This window comes from Lasiosphaeria miniovina, assembly GCF_030549165.1.
Source record: "Lasiosphaeria miniovina strain SMH2392-1A chromosome Unknown B0T26scaffold_3, whole genome shotgun sequence".
Classification (NCBI taxonomy): Eukaryota; Fungi; Ascomycota; class Sordariomycetes; order Sordariales; family Lasiosphaeriaceae; genus Lasiosphaeria; species Lasiosphaeria miniovina.
The window spans coordinates 603,044-625,994 of NW_026848222.1; the positions used below are offsets into that span (position 1 = coordinate 603,044).

At 54.2% G+C, this 22,951-nt stretch overlaps 8 protein-coding genes across 8 annotated transcripts; 5 read left to right on the forward strand and 3 right to left on the reverse strand.

Annotated features, from left to right (window-relative positions):
* Positions 1-1,084: 1,084 nt before the first annotated feature.
* Positions 1,085-3,912, reverse strand: B0T26DRAFT_700214 (uncharacterized protein). The gene is made up of 6 exons (XM_060441525.1): positions 3,676-3,912; positions 3,277-3,520; positions 2,644-3,212; positions 2,071-2,583; positions 1,454-2,021; positions 1,085-1,384 (listed from the first exon to the last, which is right to left on the reverse strand). The coding sequence occupies exons 1-6, from the start codon at positions 3,676-3,678 to the stop codon at positions 1,224-1,226; spliced, it is 2,058 nt and encodes a 685-aa protein (XP_060297680.1). The 5' UTR covers positions 3,679-3,912; the 3' UTR covers positions 1,085-1,223.
* Positions 3,913-4,434: 522 nt separating this feature from the next.
* On the forward strand, positions 4,435-6,237 carry B0T26DRAFT_749243 (uncharacterized protein; the record flags this gene model as incomplete). Its single annotated transcript, XM_060445071.1, has 6 exons — positions 4,435-4,537; positions 4,986-5,407; positions 5,550-5,637; positions 5,696-5,786; positions 5,856-6,091; positions 6,146-6,237. 6 exons carry the CDS (start codon positions 4,435-4,437, stop codon positions 6,235-6,237), a joined length of 1,032 nt encoding a protein of 343 aa, XP_060297681.1.
* Positions 6,238-6,399: 162 nt separating this feature from the next.
* Positions 6,400-6,759, reverse strand: B0T26DRAFT_749244 (uncharacterized protein; the record flags this gene model as incomplete). Its single annotated transcript, XM_060445072.1, has 1 exon — positions 6,400-6,759. The coding sequence occupies one exon, from the start codon at positions 6,757-6,759 to the stop codon at positions 6,400-6,402; it is 360 nt and encodes a 119-aa protein (XP_060297682.1).
* Positions 6,760-7,660: 901 nt separating this feature from the next.
* B0T26DRAFT_673548 (uncharacterized protein) lies at positions 7,661-8,203 on the forward strand (the record flags this gene model as incomplete). The annotated part of the gene is made up of 1 exon (XM_060439613.1): positions 7,661-8,203. One exon carries the CDS (start codon positions 7,661-7,663, stop codon positions 8,201-8,203), a length of 543 nt encoding a protein of 180 aa, XP_060297683.1.
* A 676-nt stretch (positions 8,204-8,879) lies between these two features.
* On the reverse strand, positions 8,880-9,102 carry B0T26DRAFT_700221 (uncharacterized protein; the record flags this gene model as incomplete). The annotated part of the gene is made up of 1 exon (XM_060441526.1): positions 8,880-9,102. A coding segment is annotated over one exon (223 nt), but the record flags the coding sequence as incomplete, so codon positions are not given.
* Positions 9,103-15,239: 6,137 nt separating this feature from the next.
* Positions 15,240-16,609, forward strand: B0T26DRAFT_192480 (uncharacterized protein). Its single transcript, XM_060433689.1, has 2 exons — positions 15,240-15,944; positions 16,000-16,609. Exons 1-2 carry the CDS (start codon positions 15,546-15,548, stop codon positions 16,315-16,317), a joined length of 717 nt encoding a protein of 238 aa, XP_060297685.1. The 5' UTR covers positions 15,240-15,545; the 3' UTR covers positions 16,318-16,609.
* A 268-nt stretch (positions 16,610-16,877) lies between these two features.
* On the forward strand, positions 16,878-20,130 carry B0T26DRAFT_700239 (uncharacterized protein). The gene is made up of 2 exons (XM_060441527.1): positions 16,878-19,109; positions 19,167-20,130. Exons 1-2 carry the CDS (start codon positions 16,899-16,901, stop codon positions 19,806-19,808), a joined length of 2,853 nt encoding a protein of 950 aa, XP_060297686.1. The 5' UTR covers positions 16,878-16,898; the 3' UTR covers positions 19,809-20,130.
* A 114-nt stretch (positions 20,131-20,244) lies between these two features.
* On the forward strand, positions 20,245-21,392 carry B0T26DRAFT_739203 (inorganic pyrophosphatase; the record flags this gene model as incomplete). Its single annotated transcript, XM_060443673.1, has 5 exons — positions 20,245-20,277; positions 20,321-20,392; positions 20,507-20,630; positions 20,734-20,931; positions 21,268-21,392. 5 exons carry the CDS (start codon positions 20,245-20,247, stop codon positions 21,390-21,392), a joined length of 552 nt encoding a protein of 183 aa, XP_060297687.1.
* Between the last annotated feature and the right edge of the window lie 1,559 nt (positions 21,393-22,951).

Below are 22,951 nucleotides of genomic sequence, written 5' to 3' on the forward strand. Positions count from 1 at the left end.
CGGATGATGATGGGAGACCGCAAGGTAGGCTGGACCGCACCTACGTAGGCGCGTGGACCGGTCTAACTACTGTCATCACCGCGAAAACGGACCCACCAAGCTAACCCACGTGGTTGACCGGGAGAGGAACACCGGCCTGAGCTGTCGCCGTGGCCGACAGCGGAAGATAGGGTGCAGTGGGTGTCTGTCGTGAGTAGGGAAGAGTGGAGGTCAGTGGCTCTGATATTTGGTGCGTTGGGCTGGTGCTGGTGAGACGATATATCGAAGCAGCCGATGTCGCTGGTCACCAGCATGCCTCCAGACCGGCATCGCGTACCTGACAAGTTGGGAGCTGCATGTGGATGGAGCAGGCATGGCGGCATGTTGGTTGATGGGTTGCCTAGTTCTGGGCTGTGGGGGTGGTGGTGGTGTCGTTAGCAAGAGGGTAGCGAAATGCTGGGTTCAACATGTCGGTGCCCCATACTCTGAGCGAAATTGAAGCGGAGAAAAGTGCCAGTTTGGTTTCAATAAACTAGCATATTTCTTTTGCATTTTGCTCTAATTTTCTTGTTTAATGTCTACTGCAAAGTAAAGCACGTCGATGCCCTCAGCTCTCAATGCTTCAGGGGCGTCCCTCACCCGGGTGTGTTTCTAACACGGATCGTGCATGTTCAGCTGAAATACGGCCCAGACCGGTCCCACATATCCGCCGCAATATGCAGGTCCGCCAGGCCGGCTTGGTCGACCGGGCTGGCCAAAAGGGGGTACGCAGGGCGACGTCAGCGCCGTTGCTGATTGGCGGCATTGGTTGCGGGCTGCATACAGACCGGTCGTATGCTGAATGTTCACTTTTCGTGCCTGACGGAGGCCGTTGGGAGTTTTTCGGATTGCGAGAGAAGGGGGTTTCATCATTTTCGTGTGTGATGTGACGAGAGAGAGTGTGACCACTTTCCTCACAGCCGCCACGCGGCTTTACCCTCGGTGGAAATTTTACCAAGTTGATAATGTCTGTCCCCTGGAGTTCAGGGCCACCCCGAAGGATCCAAAAATCCGGAGGAAGTCTTCACACACAAATGTGGTGTTTCTCGACGCCATGATTTAGTGACTCATGTCGTAGACTGGGATTTCAACATAACTTTTGAATTGGGTAGCAAGATGACCTCCGTCGACAGTAACCGAGAGGAAGATTCCATCCCTATCTTGACAATCGAGAAACCTACCTCATTCTACACAAGAAAAGTATCTCATTTCCCCGCATACCTCTTGAGCCCAACATTGTTGACCGTGCCCTCTGTCCGGTCGATAATGGTATCCCGCGGCTGCCAGTTCTCCTCAAACATTTGGGCAATAAAGTACAGCTCGTGCTCGTACAGGTCCGTCTGCCTGTTGATTTTGATTACCGCTTCTGTGTTCGTAAAACAAGGTTAGGAATTTCTCATTTCTCGCACGGAATTGGGATTGGGTATGGCCTCACCTCTATCTCTCACCATCGCCTTGGTCTGCTCTAGAAAGTGGATTTCGTCTACCGACGTGTGCGAAAAGGGCGTCGCGTGCCGCCGCTTCCAGTCCTGGATGAACGGGTTGGCCGATTCGGTGCGGTAGTGGTAGTGCGAGAGGAACACGTTGGCGCTGTGGTGGCGCTCCTGGATGAAGTTGGGGATTGCGTATCGCCGCAACAGCCCGTGCTTCCTCGCATTGTTGTAATTCTCCTCCGAGATCTTGGCGCAGCTGTGCAGCGACATGAACGCAACTAGATACACCGTCATCCAGTTCTTGGGGTTGTTAGCCAGAACCAGCTTCTGGTAGTCCTCCAGCACCTGCTTCTGGAGCGGCTGGAGGATGCCCAGCGTCAAGATCATGTCGAGCTGCTGGATCATGACAGGCGGGAGCGGGACCTTCTTGAACAAGGGGCAGGACTGGTCTTCCACTTCCGGCGTCATGTCAAGCGTGTCGTCGCCCACAATATGCTCCATGGTGGCGGTGCGGCGGACGGCAAACCACAGGCGGAAGAAGTTGCCGAGCAGCTTTCGCTCTTCGTCCGACTAGATACGTGTCAGATGTGCACCGGGTTGTGTATCAAGCAAGACTGACATCGGTCCGCTGCATGTGCTTCCTCGCAAACTCATACGTCTCCTTGACCCACCTATCACTTCCCTTGAGGAAATAATCCATGCAGGGAAACACATTGGTGGTGACATAATCCCGCATGTCCTGCACGGCCTTTTGCATGTCATAGATGGCGTACGGCGTCGTCTCGAGGTACTTCTTGGTTTGTTTCTTGTGGTCCATCCACGCCCGCGTGAGCGAGTCCTTGCCTGGGATGGGGACAAACTTGCGGACGGCAAGCTGGAGGGGAACCGGACACACGTCGGACTGCACAAGAATGGTTCGGACCTCGGGGGCCGCCCAGTTGTCAGTGTCCTTGAGCTTCATGACGGGCCAACGAAAGGTGAATTCCAGTCCAGGGGCCTTGCCGGTTCGGTAGAGCGTGCATTCGGTCAGTCGGTGGCGGAGACAGGGCAGATTATGCACCTTCATGTTGTCTGCCGACAGGGCCTGGCAGGTGCCGCAGATGCCGTTGGGGTTCTCCTTGTCAATGGCACACTATGACAGTTGTTAGACTTTTTGACGTTTGAAGTTGATACTAGAGACGTGTGTTCATACCCGAATCTTTTGCATTCGGCACCGAACACAGGCCTTGAGTCCCCGTGTTTGACCTGTTTCCTCCTGGCGTTCACGGTCTCCAAATGCCTTCCGTCGTTGCGGTCGAGGCTGAGACTGGTTTGGGTTGACTGAGATAATCTGAAGCTCTTCCACGGCCGGAGTGTCGGCCGATTTTGGCAGCTGCGGGTGGCTAGGCCGAGCTTGTATCATTGTCCACTCGGAGGGGTTACGGGCTGTCTGGAGGGCAGTCGGATCTACCGCGGTCTCGACAAGCTCCCACGATAAACTCGGGGGCTGGGGGGGCATCGGTCTTTGCTGGGCCGGTTGCCAAGGTCCCGATGGCACTTGCCGTTGATCCCTAGAGCCGTTGGCACTTTCGGCCGTCGCCGTAGGAGCTGCACCCACATGAGAGTGCCCATCAACCCAGCAATCCAAGTCAAAATAAACCCCAGCAAGATTGGGGTCGATGCCGTCAAACTCGGCAGCGGATGAGTGCCACTCCACAGTATCGTCCAAGTCCGCCTTGCCAATATCTTCTGGTGGAGATGGTGGGTCCTGATTGCATGCATCTAAACCAACAAACTGTCAGACCATGTCGATCCCGTAGATACCCAGCATCGGAAGGCTGCCTACCATGCTCCGGTTCAGCCCGGAGGACAGGCTGCTGCTGCAGGTGCTGTGGCCCATCATTGGCAGACCGAGAAGATGCCGACAGGAGGTTGGCCACAGGGAGGTTCAAGATGGAGGCGGCGTGTTCTAGGACTCTCCGCGCCTCCTCGGACAAGTCCTGGGATGGGTTCGGAACCCTGGGCATCTTGGATCGTCCCATGCTGCTATGCTCATCCGCAAAAGGATACGGTCGTTTTGCTGCTCGGTTCTGCGCAAGGAAGTCAACCATGCGGCAACAATGCAGCAGGACTCGAAATGGGGCTAGAGTTAGAGGCAACGAAGGTTATGTACCAGGGGAACACCGAGTCGGGTATAGGGGGTCCGAGACGCGACAGGGCAGAGGACACGACATGTGCAACCTACCATGGTGAGACAATCACATCAGCGTCGCGCAAGCAGTGTTCAGGAAGTGCGACGGCGCACGAGACAAACAAATCACAGCCGGCGCGGCGGTGCCAATATATCCCTCTTTAGCCACGGCCTGTGACGATGTGGTATCAAGCGTGAAAATTGGGAAATGCGGCCGGCATGATGTGTTGCACATGGGAGATTCCTTGCTGGTTGGGCGTCGACCGGGCGGCTCAACTGGGATCGCAAGGCTCTCGGGTGTGCCGCACCACCCCTCCTCCACGCCACCCCCGCACCGCTTCCAGACCGGTTCCCAATGGGGAAACTCAGAAATGCAGGTGTGCTAAGACGGGCCGGTCTAGTCGCCGTCTTTCCTATTCTATGCGGTACTAAATACCGAGCCACCCCGCTGAAATCATCGATGCAAGTGGTACCGCTACCTGTATTTTCCTGGCTCAATTCCTCGCCCGGGAGCACTCCTGCTTGGCTATTTGGTTTGTTCCCCGGCGATTTTCCGCCTTGGGGCCTGACGCTACTCGCGTATCTGTTATTGTTGCCTTGCGCTTGCACAAACAACATGCTTTTACCCTCGCTGCACTGTCAGAGACATGACGATGGCTTCATTCCCGGCAGACTATCATCTTTCCTAGATTTTGGCTGCCGCGAGAGCCTTGTGCTCATGGTTGGCGCGCGGCATGTCATGATAATTCTCGCTCAACATGATTGGAAGAGTCGGCCACCGGCATGTGCGTGTGTGTGTGGCAGCACCCCTCCATGGCCGCCGCCATTGCATTCATCCACATGAGCACCGCGGGGTGCAATCTGGGTTCGCAGAGCCGCATGCCAGAGGAGAGAGGGAAAGGCATGGATCCCTCGCGTACCATTTAGAGCCCCCAGATTGTGATAGATCAACATTTCCATTCTCATTCGGCCTCGTAAACAAGACAATTTGCCAAATCGTATTGTTTCGATGCCCATTGGACAACAACCATGGCGATACAGACCCCTGGCTTGGATCCCGGTGGAAACCGGCCACTCACAACGCTCGGTCGAGTCCAACCGTGGAGACAATTCTGGCCTCCTGCGCCCGGAAGCAATGCGCATGCCAGGTTGTTGACTCAACACCCCGAGGTCCTATCATGGCAGTTTGACATCACCCGACCATTCGACCGGCCCTGGAGACAATGGACAGACCGATCCCACGAAGAGCGTGTTGCGTCGACGCCAAGCTCAAGTGCGAGCACTCCGTGCGGAAGTAGAACTCCGGGTGCGTTCCCAACATAAGTTGAACCCATGGGGTGCATGACTTACACTGTGTACTCTAGACCCAATAGAGAAACGACGAGACCACCAGGCTGCACGAACCCTGCTGGACTCCCAAATCCACGCCCTCAACCTCCCCACCGTCCAGCCCGACTCTTTCAACTACCTCGCCCCGCTGTCCCTGTACCAACGGGAAAAGCCGTACAAATGCCAGCTGCCGGGGCCCTGTTTCGGCAAGGACGCCCGGATGAACAACCTGGTATCGCAAAACTACCCCACCGTCATCTCCAACGTGGCCGGACACGAGGGCTTATTCACGCTGGACCAGTCGGGCTTCGAGTTTGCCCGATGCTCCCTCGCCAGCGGCGTGGGGGTTGACTCGCAGTGGTCCGACGACAGCGTGGTCAACGGGTATTTGCCCGACCTGGCGCAGTGGCTGAAGACGCGGCTGGGGTGTCGCGACGTCTTTTGCTACGCCTACAATGTGCGTACCTTTTTGTACCATGCAGGGAGGGGGGGGGGGAGCAACAACGACATGGTTCTTCTCCCCGTCTTTAATATCTTGGAGACACGGTTGTTAGCTGAGACGAAAACTAAAACCGCCATGATGATGTGGCACTACTCAGTTTCGCCGGCACGGAACCGACCACCTCCAAGCCGTGGGAAAGGGGTTGGCGTACGATGTCAAGCCGCCGTTCTTTCGCGTCCACTGTGGTAAGCTGCCCACATTCCCAACCACCACTGTCACAATCCACTCACACAACCCAACCAGACGCATCGGAAGCAACCTGTCTCGAACGCCTGCGACTCTACTTTCCCGGCTCCTACACCACCATCCTGCAATCCCGCGTCCGGTTTCTCAAGTACGCCTCCCCTTGCCTTCACCCTGGGTTAAGAAGTGACTAGGTAAACAACAAACTAACACAAGCCAGCATCTGGCGCCCCATCTCCCCCGCCCCCGTCGAAGACTGCCCCCTGGCGCTCTGCGACTTCCGCACCGTCGACCACGCTGACCTGGTGCCCATGGACATTGTGTATCCCCACTTTGTGGACGAGGCATATGAAGTGCAGTACAACCCGGCGCACCGGTGGTTCTACAAGAAGGGAATGGAACAGGATGATGTCGTGGTGTTTAAGCTTTTTGATAGCTTGAAGGGAGAGGCGACGGGTGAGTTTACTCGTACGGTGAGGTTTGGCGAGAGGAGTGCTGATGATAGCGAAGTGTGTCCGCATTCGGCGTTTGTGAATCCGGAGGCGAGGCAGACAAAGGTGAGGAGAGCGAGTATCGAGGTCAAGGTTATTGTGGTGGGTTAGGGCTGGGCATATAGGAGTGCATCATGTTGTTGGTGTTTGGGGTTTGGGTTCCAGGTTGTTATCATGATGTCATGAAGTCCTATTGCAAATTGGGCGGTTCGATATACCCTTGGATCGATATTGCCGGGATCGTTGTGGTAGCCAACTGTGGGGTATTTCCCGCTAATCTTCTCGCGCCAGAGGTAGCCCACTGTAGATGCCGCGGCTCACCGAGTAGCAGCCGCCGCAGCAAAAGTTGTCCGCCGAGAAGAGCACGTTGCTGCCGCAGTGGTAGACGCCATAGGCAATGAACTTGTTGCCGCCTCGGCGGGCTTCGAGTGTGCTGGTTTCGTTGGCGGCGAGAAGTTCCGACGCCTCGGGCGTGCACTGCGGCATCTTGGCCATGGGCGCCCAGTTAGTGGTATCATTGAGCGTCAGGTATTCGTGGAGCTCCTCGGGGGTCCAGGGAGTGCCTTCGGTGCATTTCCAGGCGAGGGCGCCGGCCGCGAGAAAGGCAAGAGCGAGGGTGAGTTGGAGCTGCATTGTGGCGGTGTGTAGGTTGTGGAATACGTGCTTGGGTCGAAGTGATTGAAGGGGTACTCTGCCGCTCATTGGCGAGCATGAGAAGCAGTACCGTATCACGGTTTCCGAAGTAATGGGCAAGTATTTCTCTCAAAATACCTTGCGTCAAAGTTGCCTAATGTAACCCCTTGTCTGGGACTCTGGATGCACCTTCAACTTAGATTCCGCCTCTCGGGGGCGGCGGGGCTTACGATGTTCTAATAGAGGAAGGAAGTGTTGTCGTGCGAGTTGATAAGACTAAGATGCCGAGGCTCAAGATGCCGCACTCCTGAACTTCAGCTGGCCAAGTGTATATTTTACACTGGGTCACGTAAGATCCAGGATCATATTGTGGACCTAATGAGAGTGGTCGTAAGCACTTATCCAAGTATACGCTTCATCCCTTGATGTAACTATGACCGATTGAAAAAAAAACTTAGTTCTCTCTTTTGGAGGCTCGGTGGTCATTGTTGCTGCCTGTGCCTTGGAGTTTCCAGTCCTTGAGTATTAAATGACGCCGCCACAGCAATTCTCGCCGTCCAGTTAGGGAATATCGTGCCAAGGGCTCCTTTGTGCTTACCATGCGTCTTGCCATTTACTGATGACCATAATACTACCCACCTAACCTTCTCGGTAGGCATAAGCTCGTAACTAGGCATCCACCCTACAATACCCGGCGTGCCCAGATGACCCTCGGCTGTAGTTGATGTAAACTATTTTTGTCCAAATCGTACTTTGAACACTTTGCTGATAATACAGAAGATAAATACCGTAGGTAACTTCCGCATTCATCACAACCAAGACTTTGTCCAGCATCGCTTTTGATTTATCCACTCATTGATACATTCCCATATCAAATATTTTGCAAAGCAGCCCAATCTAAATGCATAGCAGCGTTATCCTCGCCCTCGGCTTCGGCTCCCTTGCGGCCGCCATGACCTGCACTGAAGGCCGCCCGTGGACGCCCGAGGAATACGCAGAGTTTATGACACTCAGCAACACCACCGGCTGGGCACCCATGGCCAAGATCAAGCACTGCACCTTTGGCGAGACCGACTTTATCAGCGTGCCCAAGCTCGAGGCCCGAGGCGGAGAGAACCGCTGGGTGGGCTTTGATAGCTCCAACTGCCCCAACGATCGCGCCCGATGTGTCGGCCGTCAACTTTGGCTCGGTGGCTGCTACACCTCGGACAAGATCCTTCTGAGCGGTTATCTGTGGCGCGAGAAAACCGAGGGCGCGTACCCGACCGTGGCCTACTTTGAGGGCTCAAACTGCTCGGGCAAAGTTGTTCATTCGCAGGGTATTCTGAGCGGTCGTTTCTCTCTATGCGACGGCCTAGGCCCGTTTTCGGCCCTGCTAGAGTCTCCCCACACCGAGTTGGAGACATCGAAAGGAACTAGTCTTGTAATTGATGACTATCCATAGGGCTGCTTTTGACCTTCGTTTCTGTCGTTTACATTGCCACGGCTAATGATTCGCATAAGAACTGTACCTCCCATAGCGGGAAACCGCCTCTCCCACAGGTCCGCCTAGGGGCTCATCCAGAAGCCCCACGTGACTTGTGCACACATACTCCTCTCCCAACGTTTCGTACGATGGCGAGATACAGCCAAGGGCGAGGCATCCTGAGACCACACAGTAGACTTGAGGGTATGGCTGGCGGCACCGAGAAATCCACCATTACTCTGATGGCTGCCGACAAGTATTGGTGACCGTAACTCGAGCGCTGTAGAATACAAGAGCAGCTTATAGTAGAGCGGCAGCGTACGAGACATCATGGATGTGAGGGCCTGGTCCTCCAGGCCTCCCAGACGCTCTGACTAATCAGACGCCAGTTGGGTGGATCCACCCGACCAGCCAGAGCCCCACCTTGAGACGTCCTGGAAGAATCTCGCGAGGGGAGGCTTTTGAGCTTCTTTTCCCTTTTCCCTTTAGTTTAGAATCTTCGTCTATAGCGCCCAATAGAGGAGTTCCGCCCTCATTCCAAGCCGGCCGTGACAATGGACATGGCACGTAGGAGGGGGTCGAACATGCCCCAAGCCGTGGCGATAGAGTTGGGATTGACATACGTATCTGTCTCGTGTAGGAAGGAGTGGATTTGTGTAAGGAAAAGGACACCCCAAACACCAACTGCGCGCACAGGGTGCGCGCCCACCACTTGTCACCAACTGGCTAGAACACTGCCAGCTGGCATACGCTACGCCGTGGCGCCACGACCGCAGACTGATGCCCGGGCCGAACCCCTGAGCAGGTATATAAACAATGGCCCTCGCCCATCTTCCTTTGCGAGGGCCAGGTTGAAGTCTTACACCAATACAAGTCATTGCTCCCCTACCTTCTTGCCTGCATTGTGACCACCTTGATCAGGCGTACCTACCTTCTCTTACAATTTGCTATTGGGGTTTTATAAGAGGTCTTGTCAATAGTATTGCGGCGTCTATGCAAGAAGGCTTGATAGAACTTACGAGGCGGATAAGGGATAGGAAGAGCAGCTCGGCACCTCTGCTAGTAGCAATTTGCTCGGGACCTCGCTTCTCGATGAGGTAGAACAGGCCCGGCGTATGCTCTTTCGGGTCGCCGGACTCTTTACCGCTAATAAGTCAGGTGGTCTGCTTATGGAACACCCCTGGATTTGGAACAAGGTTTGTCATCAAGGACTTGCCGCTCGCCACCCAACTCACCTATTTCAATCGCTTGCAACTCGACCAATTCTGCTTCAATACTTATCTTCTTTTCTCCATTCAATTGAGAAATGAAAGATGAAGCGATATACTCAGTTGGATTTGCAGAATGCGCTGGCAGAGTATGCAGAAACCGGCTTACTCCGTAGCTCTGCTGAAAATCACGGCATCCCCCCTACTACTCTCTTTAATCGGGTTCGTGGTTCCGAGCCAGCCTCCAAGGCCCAAATTCTTAATCAAAAGCTTTCTCCGGCTATGGAAGAACGCTTAACCGAATGGATTCTATTCCAAGGGTCGCTCGGTCACCCTCCAACCCACGCCCAAATTCGGAAACTAGCTAGAAGAATGCTCGAAGATAACGAGACCCTCGGAAAACGCTGGACTAGCCGGTTTTTGGCTAGAAATCCATCTATTTCTACAATTAGGCCTCGGAGAAGCCATGCAAACCGTGCTGATCGAGCCTGTGAGGCCGTTATCCGGCCTTGGTTTGACTATTTGAAGCCTCCAGGCGTGGAGGCTATTCCAGCCAAGCATAGGTATAATATGGATGAAACTGGCATTGCTTCTGGCATTGGAGATAACGGCCTGGTTGTTGGATCTAAGGAAAGAAAGAAATTCCAGAAAAAGAAGAAAGGAGACCGAATTTGGACCTCGATTATCGAATGTATTTCCGCTGACGGCCGGTATTTGAACCCAGTCGTCATTTTCAAAGGTGGAAGCCTTCAACAACAATGGTATCCACGCGATTTACAGCCATTTAAGGGCTGGAAGTGGAAACCCACTGAAAACGGCTGGTCTGACGATGATACTGCCGTCGCATAGCTCCGCAATATCTTTCTTCCAGAGACTCGGCCAGCTACCCCCTCGGAGAAGCGCCTCCTTATTTTAGATGGCCACGGTAGTCATACCACCGAAGAATTCATGTGGCTAGCCTTTTCTAATAACGTACAATTGTTATTTCTACCAGCCCACACCTCCCACGTTCTCCAGCCCCTGGATTTATCGGTTTTCGGCCCTCTAAAAGCCCGGTACAGAGCCAAGCATAACGAGGTTGTTTCCGGCTTCGACGAAGGCACTGTTGCTGAAAAGAGGGCCTTCCTAAAATGCTACCGGCAAGCCAGGGTCTATGGAATGACTGAATCTAATATCAAAGCCGGCTGGAAAGCTACAGGCCTCTGGCCGGTCAGCCTCAGGAAGCCCCTAAGCAACGGCCTTGTTATTAAGAATTCTAACGGCGACGTTGGTCAACTGACCTCTACGGTTTCTATAGACCTTCAAGAGGTCCATAACCCCATTCTAAATAAGAATTCGGAGGGCCGGCCTATATGGTTTACCCCTAAAAAGCCGAAGGATTTCCGTATTCAGGGGCAGGTTTTTCTAGCCGGCTAGAAACGGACTGCCAACGACCGACTGTTCATACGCAAGGCCGCAAAAGCCTTCGATTACGTAGTTTTCCAACTAGCCAATACGGCGCATCAATTGGAGGCTGCAGAAAAAAGCCTAGAACGCACAAGAGGCCGAAAGAGAAGGAAGGTCCAAGTCGACCCTAATACGCAGTTCGCTGGAATTGAGGAGGTTCGTGCCTCACAGAGAGAGGCTGGCAGAGAGGACCTTGGTTATTCTGAAAGAGAAGAATCAGGAGAATCCGATACTGAAGACTTCATCATTGTAGCTAATTAATTGACAAAGTTGTTGGCAATTGAAGTTTGTGGTGTTGTGCGGGGTCCGATTCAGGGGCTGTTCCATAGGCAGGGGTGTTCCAAAAGTCCCCCACCTGACTTAACACTACCATTTATTTTCGCCGCTAACCCTCCTTCCCCCTGCTATTTGCTACCTCGAAAGAACCTTATTTTTCACCCGTCGACCTCAGATCCTTTCAGACCACTGTCTGAACCAGTTGGTGACAACAGCCTCGGCTGCATGGCGTACAGTGCGAATTCCCCCTCGAAACAGACATGTCTCGCTTGTTCCAACCACTGACATCACCAAAACTGGCCTTCGCCGACTTTACACAGCGACTACGTACGCAATAGAGCCTGTGATGGCTTTAAAATCGGGGCATATGAAGAATTAGTTATAAGAGTACTAGATGCCGATTTTTTTGAGGTCAAACGGGCCATAATTGAGCGAATGCAGTCATTTTGCCATGAACTAACTAAAAACCCTAACCCTCAAAACCCTCAAAACCCTAACCCTCAATCTATTTACTCTGGCCTTTCCGGCCCCCTTTTATTTGCTTGATGAGCTTATCCAACGATGCCTTGCCCTGGGCTCGCCGCCGCTCTAGGGTCTCTATTGCAACCGCTATTCCATCTGTATTATTTGGGCTCCCTGCCATGGCTATGATCTCGTCAATGATGACCTTACGCATCGAGTAGTACTGCCGCTCTGATGGAGACCGCCAACGGCTCCCGTGTGCTGCATCCAGCGCTGCAACTGCTGGAAGGCCCGCCAGCCCTACTGTCCACTCCCTCCACAGATCAGGGACTGTGGCTATTTCGCGTGAGAGTTTATATGACGGTATTGGCATTGGTGCTTGTTCTATCAGGTTACCGAGGGTGGTAGCTTGCGGCTGGCTTATATCTAGGTTGAGCGGAGACGGTGGTGTATGTTGATGGCGGTATTGGCTTGTAGGATCGTGGCCTTGGGGTAACATCCGGCTCCTCCCCGGTGTAAAGTGAAGACTAAAGGACCCTGTAAGAAAGTCGTCGAGTTTGGCGGCAAGCTGGTCAAGCGAGCTCGTTACTTGAGCCAAGGAGGTTGCTTGGGCGGCCTGCCCGGTCTGGATAATGCTCGATATTACCCGTAAACGCTCGTTAACCGAAGGGATTGCTTTTTGGATAGCAACTAGGTGTGGATCTTCGTGATAGAGCGTATCGGTTGCTGCTATAACTGCGGTGGCGAAGGTGGCATATTCGGCCGTGGCAAAGAGGCTATCACGAAAGATGGGATGGCTTGGATGGCTTTGCCGGATAAATACCGAATCTTGGAGGAAAATATCGCGGAGCCTATCAAGAAGCTCAAGGAATCCGCCTGCGGCTAGGTTTGGCTCAACCACTTCGCTAGCACCAGGGAGGTCAAGATGTGCTTGGCGCCAGCGGTCGAGCTGTGGCCAGACCTGCCGGCGTAGAGAAGGCGGCGGCTTGATCGTTTCGCGTGGAACAAAGTAGCTGGAGGCGTAATCTGGCTCAAAGTCCGCTACACCTCGCATAAACTGGCGCGGCAACTCGGTCAGGTAACAGCCAGTCATCTGATCGCTATTCCAACGTCCTCGACGGCGAATCTGCGCCTCAGGTACGTTATTCGCCTCAGCAATCCGTGCCCCTGACGACCGTGGCATATGCGAGACTTTAGAGCCCTGGATACCGCTGAGAGTATATAGCCTCCTTGTCCACGAATTCGCCGTTGAGTCCGAGAGCTTCTTATCGAGGTTGGCGTTGTCACGCTTGAGGAGCTTGATATTATACCAGTCTTGGCTTTTGTGAAAGCAGGGAAAAGACTCGCCTGACATGTGCCAACGCCAGAAGAAGTATGCCGCAAGAGCGCCTATAAGGCACGATTGGTAGTTCCGGTGGCGGAGAACAGCGCCGTACTCAAGCCGCCCGTGCTAGTTTGTTTTGCCTTGGTCCATAACTACTACTAAGCACCAGCCATCGCCATTAGTGCCCTCTTTAGGTAATGGCATGAAGAAAAGGTCTGCAAGCTCGAGCGGCAAACGGTTACTCAAGCGTAAAAGCATCGAATTCCCCAGTAAAAAGTCGACCTGGGTCCGTAACGCCTGTTCAACTGTGCCCCGGCCTAAGCCTTCGCTCCAGACTTGGTGGTGGAGGTCGGGAATCTGCGAGGCAACATAGCCATCACGGAACGTGGAGATCCCCCGGTCTGTGAATTCCTCCCTCCGGCGAGTATGCTCGCCTCGAATGATCGACATCTCCAAAGCCTTCAAAGCAACGCGGCTCGGCTGCGGTGCATTGTGAAGTCCTTGCGAGGTTTGTAGAGACCAAAGCTCCTTGACCGCAGAAACGTAGCCCCGAACAGTGTTATACATGAGTACAAGGTCCGACTGCTCTTCGTCGTCCTCGCCCTCAATAACTAGGTGATTAGAGGAGCGAGGGCCAGAGCCAGGGCCTTTCTTAGAGGGCGGCTGGCCCTGGGCCTGGCTTGCAGCCTTACGCTTCTTCTCTTCGGCGAGCCTCATGCCTTTACGCGGGGGGCGCGATACCACCTCCTCCTTGATGAAGAGCAAGAGTTTACCTTCATCGACCCAGTCGCCAGGAAGGTACTGGCCCCCAGGGGGAAAGCCCTGTGTAACACACCAGGCCTTCCACTCCTTTTGCTTCGGGCCATAGTTCCGTACCGTGTTGGGCGGCCGATGTGTGCGGTGGTATTCGAGGGTCTCATCGCGCGCGGCCTCGATGCGCCTCTGGAGCTCCTGGCTCAGGGCACCCGTCTCGGGAACAGTAGGCGAGGCCAGGGCCGGGGCAGGCGCCGCGAGGAAGCCCTGCGCGGCCTGCAGGAAGGCGTTGGCAAGCTGGGAAGCCATAAGGGGGCTACGGCTTAGGGCGTAGTGGCGTTGTTGAGAGCGGTGTTGGTTGTATGCGCGTTGTGGTTGTAGGAAGAGGGCACATTCGGCGCGTGCGGGCCAAAACAGACCTCTTGACATCAGGGCTAGCGCAGTCATCCGACGCGTAATCTAGGCAAAAGGGGCCCTAGTACGGGGGGGCTTGGCATGCACTACCCCCCTGCGCGGGCGGGCGTAATCGGTTGACAATGGCGGGTCTGGTTGACGGAAAAGCGGGGCCCGGATGACGGCCAGGCCCCTGACACCATGCTTTTTATGCACAAAGGCGCATTTCTTCTCGATGTTCCGGGTCAAGGTGGATGTATCGGGGGTTGTGACCAACCATCTCCTCGCTTTCCCGGTACCCACGCCCTCGCCTCAAATCTTGCAGACTGGGCAACTGTGATTATCTGCGGAATATCATGGGGAAAGAGGCCAACATGAGCATCTGCACGCGATTCGACATAGGGAGTCTTGACCTTGATGCTATCTTAACACTTGACCATCGGATCACCCACGACTCGTGGTTGCACTCGGCCCAATGCCAGATGCCCAGAGAGAGTCCCGTGTCTGTTGTGCCGTTCAAATCGCCGGGGCAGTCGATAGGCCGTCTACAACCAAAACGAGACGGTCGCGGGTCTCCAGGACCGTTGCGAGCCCTGCTTATCCGCTGTTGGCAACAACCGGGACTTGTCCAAGCGGCCCTAATTTGGCTGCCTGGTGTGTGGATACATGCCATTCAGGTCGAATGAAATTGAAGTTGACGAGAAAGCAACACGAGAAAGAAACGTGTCAATGGCTCCGTGGCGAAATTGTTGGTTTATGCAGGAGAAAACGCCCGCGCAAACAGCCCACGAAAACCGCCCAGGGCAGATTTCTGAGGGTACTGCAGGGCCACCGAGCGGCTCGCTGAAAGGAGTTCCGGCGCCCTCTTTGCGCCATTATGCAGGCACCAATCATACGCTCTGATTATGCAGTAGGCGCCTGGTGAGCCCTTCCCTATGTCGCAATTTGACATGGACGCAGCATGAAGTTCGACCGAAGAAGCCGTGCAGGATCTATACCGGGCAGGCAGCTCCAGTGCTTTGACAGCTCAATGATGTAGCAAGAAGCAAGAAAAGAAATCTCCTTTTGTTGTTTGTAGTAGTATCGCGGAGGGATCTCGATGAATGGGTGTGGTTGTGTTCAGTCACAAAGCTCGAGCCACATGGATCGAGGAGCCAAAGTGTGCAGAGTAGTTAATCTAAAATACATTACCCCATGGTGTGCAGCGCCATCCCTCTAGCAACGGAATAAAGTCGCGATGCTGGCCAAACCACGGATCCCATGCCCAAAACAGGGAAACGGACCTCTTTCGTTGCTTTCAGGCTGTTCTGTTTCGACCCCTCATTGCCACCACAAGAGGGAGGTCGAGGGTGGCGATGGGATATTTAACCATTGTCAGTCCAGCATGTGACAATGCCCCGGACCTGAGTCCTTCAACATCTCCCACATCACATAAACCTCACAAAGCACATCACGCAAAATGACTCCGAGTATCTCCCTCGCGAGAATCGTTCTATCCCTCGCCACCACCACCAACGGCGTGCTGGCTCTCGCACTCCCGCCTCTCCCCGCCGGCAGCATCACAATACGTTCTCCGCCGACAGCAAACCTGCTTGACTACCTAGACACCTCGCTCAGTTCATCTTCCAACTCGTCGCCATACTGCGCCTTCGTCGTCTCAGAATCCAGTCTTGAGTTCCCAGGCGCGAAAATCCCCCGCTCGCCCGCTGGTTTCATCGACTGCAAGACGCGTCTAGCGTTCGCAAACTTGCCAGCCGAGTACGCGTTTTCCATATCGTCAGTGGAAGTGGCCGGATATCTCAGCTTGGAAAGGGGCAGCTTTGTGGAGAAGGTGCAGGTGCGGGCAGAATATGATCCAGTAAGCGCGCGGCTTTTACCGCGCTTGTTTCTTGGTTTGCTAATGTAATAACGAGAAGCAGCAATCTTCATCAGCGGGAATGGCAGATACTGGCACAGTCAGAAGGCCGTACGGCAGCCAGGGAACCGGCTACGAGGGCGCGTTCAAGCTGGGTGTGTGGATGACGCCGGGAGGCCCACGGACCGCGCTGGCTGCGTCCAGCTGCTCAACCAACTCGAATAACAGAGCCGCTGTCAACTTTGACTTGTGGATTGCGCTCTCGCACGAGGAGATCGAGTTTGATGATGCAGTTCTGCACGAGGGGTCTGTCGGCGGCGACGGCCCAGGGCAGCAGGTGCGGGTGACTTTTAATACCACGTGGAGGTCATGTTGAGTGTGTGTGGATGTGGTGGCCAGATATTATGGGTGAATCGAGGCGGGGCGCGGGGGAAAAGCTGGATTTGGATTCGTTTCTGGAGGCCGTTCCTGTCCGTCCGTCTCCCTGCCGATACAGCAACTTCAAATGCCAATCTGCTACGGATCTGCACCACTGGGAGTGCCCGAGGCAATAAGCCGTTGGTGATGGTGTCTCGAACTAGCGTGGCTCCCACGTTCATAAAGTGAGCGTCAAATAATAAGAAACTTAAAACGGCGTGAGATTCCCTTTAGTTCCAGATGGCTTGGTGTGGTTAAGCTTGCAGCCGCACGCTTGCCGTGTCGCCCATCGCCCCAGCCCCACTCAGGAAAGACCGCACTGCCGTGTGACGAGGTCTGTGGTTGGCCAGCTTCGCTAGTAAAGCCCACCCAAGCGGGAAGTCAGCCCACTCACTGCTGCGGCGCAGCTTCCCATCTCAGCAATCTTTTTCAGGACCCCGCCTCACTCCGATCCAACGAGGCATTTGTGCATCTCACTCCACCTGCGCTGGATCTGCCCCGTAGTCGAAAGCCTGGACTTTTTTTTTTTTTTTTTGCATCATGGCGGACAGTTCAATTATTGGCAAGATCCAGTCGGCGCTCATGTCGGCAACAAATGAGTTCACGGCAACAGCGGCGCAAATCAACTTCGACTTCACTATGGTCAAATACGAAGCCCCGCCCGAGTACCAGGCACTGAACCAAAGTCTGTCCCAGAGACGGAGGCAGGATGCCGAGAGCGGTCAAGCGCATGTCACAGCTCGGCGACTTGGTGCACTTTTTGATGGGATCCCGCCACCCACCCCAAAACTCATCAGCGCATATGGCACAAGGGCCTCCGACATCTTCAACGACGTGTCAGCGCGGGGGAGCCTCAAGGTCTCAAACTGGATATTCTCCGAGTACGCAGGCATCGATGCCACGAGCATCTGGGCCGCGGCCACGTCCAGAAAAGCGGCTCTCCCTGTCCACCTCCTGGCGTGTTTGCTCGCCAGGATCTGGGACGAATCCGAGGCCACGTCGATTTGGGTCGAGATCGTGGCCGAGAGGAGGAAGGAGGTCGCCGCCAAGTTTGAGAGCGGGGCCGAGGTTCCCATTGCCCAAACCACCGCCGCGATGCAAGGCGAAATCACCAGGGAGCAGCTGTCCAAGTGGGATGCCTCTGCCCGCTCTTGGCTCCGCACCGCCGACACCGTCAAGAATCTCCAGCAAAAGCAACTCCTTCTTATCGTCAAAAACATCAGCATCCCGGTCAACCTCGAGAACAACCCTTATAAGAGCATCATGGCCGCCTGGACGTCGGCCTTGGAGACTATGGAACTGCTCATATCCGGCGCCCCACACGTCGTTCGAGATGGCGCTGTGCTCATTGCTCTCTCAGCTTGGCATTTATACCCCGATATGGTCATATTCAGCGGCTCAGACGGAAGTAAGGAGATCCTGATGAACGACCCTCTCATACACCCGGGAGGCATCCTCTCACTGGGAATCTCCGACTCTGGGAATCGAGCTACCAAGGGCGTCTACTGGTCTTTGTCGCTTGCACACCACAAATTCTATGGCCGGGCGATCAACAAACTGGGCCAGCTCGACAGCGACGGTTCTCGAATGACCTTTGCCGAGCTCCAACAGGCCGTCCTGGGCGTCATTCTCGCGCACTGGAATGTGCTTCCGGACCAGACGGCAGACGCACTCAAGCTTCTGCTGCAAATTGTCTCGTCATTGCCATTTGACCAACTGTCCTTCGAAGACAGGTGGATCGAGATGATCACAACGCCCATTCTGAGCTACTTCCAGGATGAGGAGAGCGGAACCATTCCGATCTCGTTTGGGAGGCGCCGGCGTGGATTCATACCCAGTCCCCCCAACGGACCCGAGAGACCATTTTTCGGACTGACTGACATGGCTGGCCTTTTCCCGCAGATAAAGTCCGCAGAACTCCGAGTCGAATTTCTCCGCAGGCTGGCTCAGAGAGTTGCGTGGCTGCAGGACACAGAGGCCTGGATTGCATTTCGTCTGGACAAAGTGGACAGTGCCGACGCCGACGCCGCCGATGTAGACGACTTGGACCATGTGTGGTGTTTTGCGACCGTGTTTCCGTCCGATTCAACAAAAGGCGAGAGCCGCCCACGGCATCACCGCCGTTGGGTTCCACACTGGATGGCAACGGCTGGGGATCGAGTTCCCAATCCCCATTCGGAGCATGTCTTGTACTTGAGCGCGACATTCCCGCTCATATGTCACAGCCGTGACTCAATTACCTCCCTCCATATGCCCCATGAACAAAAGGAGTTTGACTTTCTGTTCGGGGACGCCAATTCGGCGGCTGTATTTGTTCTCCGCGAGACCACTTTTTATGCTGGACGGACCGGGCCAACAATCACAACCGATGACGTCCGATGGTGTCTGCAATACGATGTGTTTTCTCAAGACAGCCTACAACGGCACATCTTGGACAATAAGAGCCCGATAATCCAGTCCCTTTTCTTGCTCACATACGCGTCTTTGCTATACTCGTTCCTCTCGCCTCAAGGCGCGACAATTTCACCCCGAATTTTCTCCGCGCCTTTCCGCATACAACTCATCTCGGAATATGTTGAATCAAGGTCGGAAAATCTAGCATTTTTAGGGATTGCCTACGGGAGTTCTTATACTGTGTATCATAACCTGGCGCTTGTTGCATACTTTGAGTCAGGGTTCGACGTTGTGCGAAGTCGCATGGATGGGGTGTTGGGGTTATCCATCGGTGACTCGATCTACGTCCCAGGAAAGGTGACCAACCTAGCGTTTCTTTCAGTAGAGCTTCCAACTAACTCTCCGTCTCAATAGCTGACGGAGGATCCGTCTACCTCCCACGAAACCACCACAATCCACTTCAGCCGGCTTTTGGGGAATATCGGAAACCCTGGGCTGACGGTGCTCACGTGTCCTGCCTCGCCAGAAGCCCGAGAAGTCGATCTGATGGGATGGAGAAAGGCAGCAGACAACTACACGGGAACCCAGGACAATTGCTTCAACCAAACAACCCTTCACCTTTCCTTCACGGAATGGAAATCACCGCTGTGGATGGAAACTGCTGTCGGCCAGCGCGATACTCAATGTATGCACGTGGAAGCCGTGGTATCGGTCCGCGACTCGGGACAGTGGGTGGCAGACGTGGACATCATGAAGGCCTTGACGCATGCCGACGTGCAATTCCTGCGCTCACAAGAGGAAAAGTGCCCACATTCAACCCCCCAGCCCCCCGGCCGCCAGATTCTGGCGCTGGAGACGTGGGATCAAATACTTGACTGCCCAGATGGGATCGTTGTTACAAAGTCACACGGCAACTGGGTCGCCCGGTTGGCACTGGTGTCGGTGCTGGCCCAACACTGCAAGACCGTGGCGAGAAAGATCATCGTCTGTCCCGACAAAGTTTGTTGGAAGTGCGTGGACTTTCCTTCCTTTAATAATGCTGTTTATGTGTACTAGACACGGGTCTGAAGGTCCTATTTTGTGTTCACGATACCGTCGTTCCTATCTGCCATTTCAACGCTATTCAGGTTTCAAAAGCAAAATTCATGATTATCAGTATATCTGACCTCATCTTGTCGAGTTGAAAGTGGGCGATAAAACTAACTTGAAGCTTAACCGGGAATGTCGGCAAAGCTCTAACATTGTCCAACGACACAACGACGATGAACCCATTCTCAAATTTGTTTGCTGCCTCTTGCGTATCACGTACAATCAGTGCCATGAATCAAATTCAAGATGTTGCATGGGGTTACCCATGACGACATCACTATGATACCCGTCATTTACCAGCTGGGTAGGTACCTAACGCCATGAGGGACTCAACCCCAACCACTCCCTTTCTCGCAAACATTAAACCTTCAACCTTATGATATAATCCACAGCGCCGAGCACCATGCTGAAAAGAAAAAGGCACGGTGTCAGACAAGTCGGCCGCCCTTACACCAACGACTTCCGTATGTTCTTTCGAGCGGGAGGACGACGGCGTGCCGGTCTCCCCATTTCACGACATCCCGCTCTTCGCCGACAAAGATGAGGGCAAGGTTTTTTTTTAAACATGGTGGTTGAGATTCCGCGATGGACGAATGCCAAGTTTGGGGTTGGGTCGAAACTCGCTGTGCTCCACATTTTGAGACCAAGTGCGTCTGACAAAGCAGGTATCGAGGTCCAAGAGCCCGAACCCCATCAGCCAAGATATCCTCGACAGGGAGCCTCGCTTCACAACGGGTTGCTTTCCGCATAAGGGTTATCTGTGGAAGTACGGAGCTCTCTCCCAGGTGAGTCCCTCTCTCCCAAAAGGAATTCTCCTTGAGAGGAGATCTGCTCACAAACAATAGACCTGAGAAAGACCCTCGCCGCAAACACCGCGACACGGGAGCCTAAGGCGACAATGACCCGCTGGACGCCTGCGAGATCGGCCATACCATCGCGCAAATGGGCGGCGTGAAACAAGTCAGGGTCCTCGGCGTGCTGGGCCTGCTCGACAACAGCGAGACAGATTGGAAGGTCATGGTCGTTGACGTGACGAACCCCCTGGCTGAGAAGCTGCACGACATTGCCGACGCCGAGAAGCGTCTCCCTGGTCTTCTGGATGCGACACGCGACTAGTTTCTTATTTGCAAGGCGCCGGATGGGGATCCGCCTGATGAGTATGCCCTTGGGGGATAAGAATTTCGGGATGAGAATTTCGGGATAAGAAGTCTGTTTTATCCGACCGTGTGCGCGGATTTTTTTTATTTTTTTTTTGGTCAATACGGAAGACTTGACAGCCTTCCAGGTATGCGAATGGCGTGATCAAGGATTGTGCAGGTGCATGGGAAAGGCTGGTGACTGGGAAAGCCAAACACGATGATATCCCCCTGTACGTGCAACTGTCTGGCTCGGGCGTTTGCGAGACGAATGCTTACTTGTCACAGAGACAACACGACGTTGGACGGAACTCCTGGTAAACTCGATCCTGGCGGGACGGACCTGCCAGCCGACAAGCACCTAACGCTAGCCCCCATCAAGCAGGACCTGGGAGAGTGGTGCTTTGTCGACTGAGATCTGCTGGAGTCCCCAACCACGGACGGCATCATTGGGTAACAGCAGGCTTAAAATTGTGCTCGGATTTGGACACTGAGTCAGTTTGGTTTCCCCGTCGCTGTGTGGCAGGATATAATTGCCTGAAAGCGTGTCTCTCGGGTCATACATCCCGTCTTCCCGAGTCAAGGGGCGTTAAAAGTCAATTTTATGTATGGTCAGCAGTGCTTTGCCTTAGCCACATATAATGCGGTTATTGCCATTGGCTATGGGAGTCAAGTAAACAGGGTACTCGGGAGCATGAAGAAGATAATAGAAGGCACAGGGACCGCTGTGATTCCCCCCCCCCAAAAAAAACCCGGTCAAGAGATAGGGGGTTTGGATTCCTCATCCAACAAAGGCCAAGTCGGTTGGTGACCCACGTAATGTCAAAGTTTGGTAGAGGTGCGCCACTCCCATCCATCAAGCCTTTTCAGGCAAGAATGCTGACAGAGACACAAGCCACCCGGTCGAATGGAAAGCTTATTCCAGAGGTGAACGAGCAGTAACGGCCTCGCCGCAAAATGCTACCCAACCATGATGTGCGACGCTCCCATTTGATTGGCTTAAAGGGGGATGTGAGTTTTGGTTGAAACCGGTGAGCGTGTCTGCTGCAGGAGAAGTCTGACACGATGAAGAATTCCCGATGCATATTGGTTGACGGATTTTTACCTTTCTGGCCGCACCTGTCAACCCCCACGCAACCCACGAAGTCTACGTGCGGTTCTGCTTCCAGGGCCATCCCGCCGCACTTAAAGGACGTAACTTCCAATTGATAGGTATCTGGGTTTCTTAGTCGAGATGCTCTTGTATCGATCGGTGGTAGATCTGGAAGCAAAAAAAAAAAAAGAAGAAGGAAGAAAAAAACGCAAAAGATTGCTTGAACATGCACAGATGATGGCCTTGGATCCACAACATGGAGTAGAAAATCGTCTGCAATCCGCATGGACAGCATCGAGGACACTCAACTGGGAGGCCACGTGGAGCAAGCGCGACCCCCACTTTGTTCATCACCAGACTCCTCGTGTCTGTAAACGGCGTATGCAGCTGTGCCGTCTCACCTCGGAAGGCACAGTCTGTGCTTGGCGCATTCATTTCCCGGGGGCCAGGAACCAGGTCCCCGTCAGCCTTACGACAGGCTGTTGAGATGCTTCAATAGACCGGAGAGCTCGCAAAGTCAGCATCCGAAAACGCAAGCCTCATCCAAAACCCTGGCCCCCGCCATGACCAAACTGCCCAACACTGGTTCGCAGACGGATTAACGGGCCGCTTGTTTTGCGCCCCCTGGCATTTATGTCCAGGTGAAGCTATTCACTGGTCTGAACAGCATCGGGCCGTGCGCTGTGACACGTATGGTAAGCCGGACGACGGGCCGTGGCAGCGACGCGGGTCGAGGGTGACGAACGTTGAGGAGAAACAGGAGAAATATGGACATATGAATCGCTTTGTTTGTTGTTGAACCTCTGTCCGTGTATAAGTGCAGGCAGAATTCCCCCTCGGTCGAACACTTGGAGCAGGCAACAACAGCAACAACAACAACA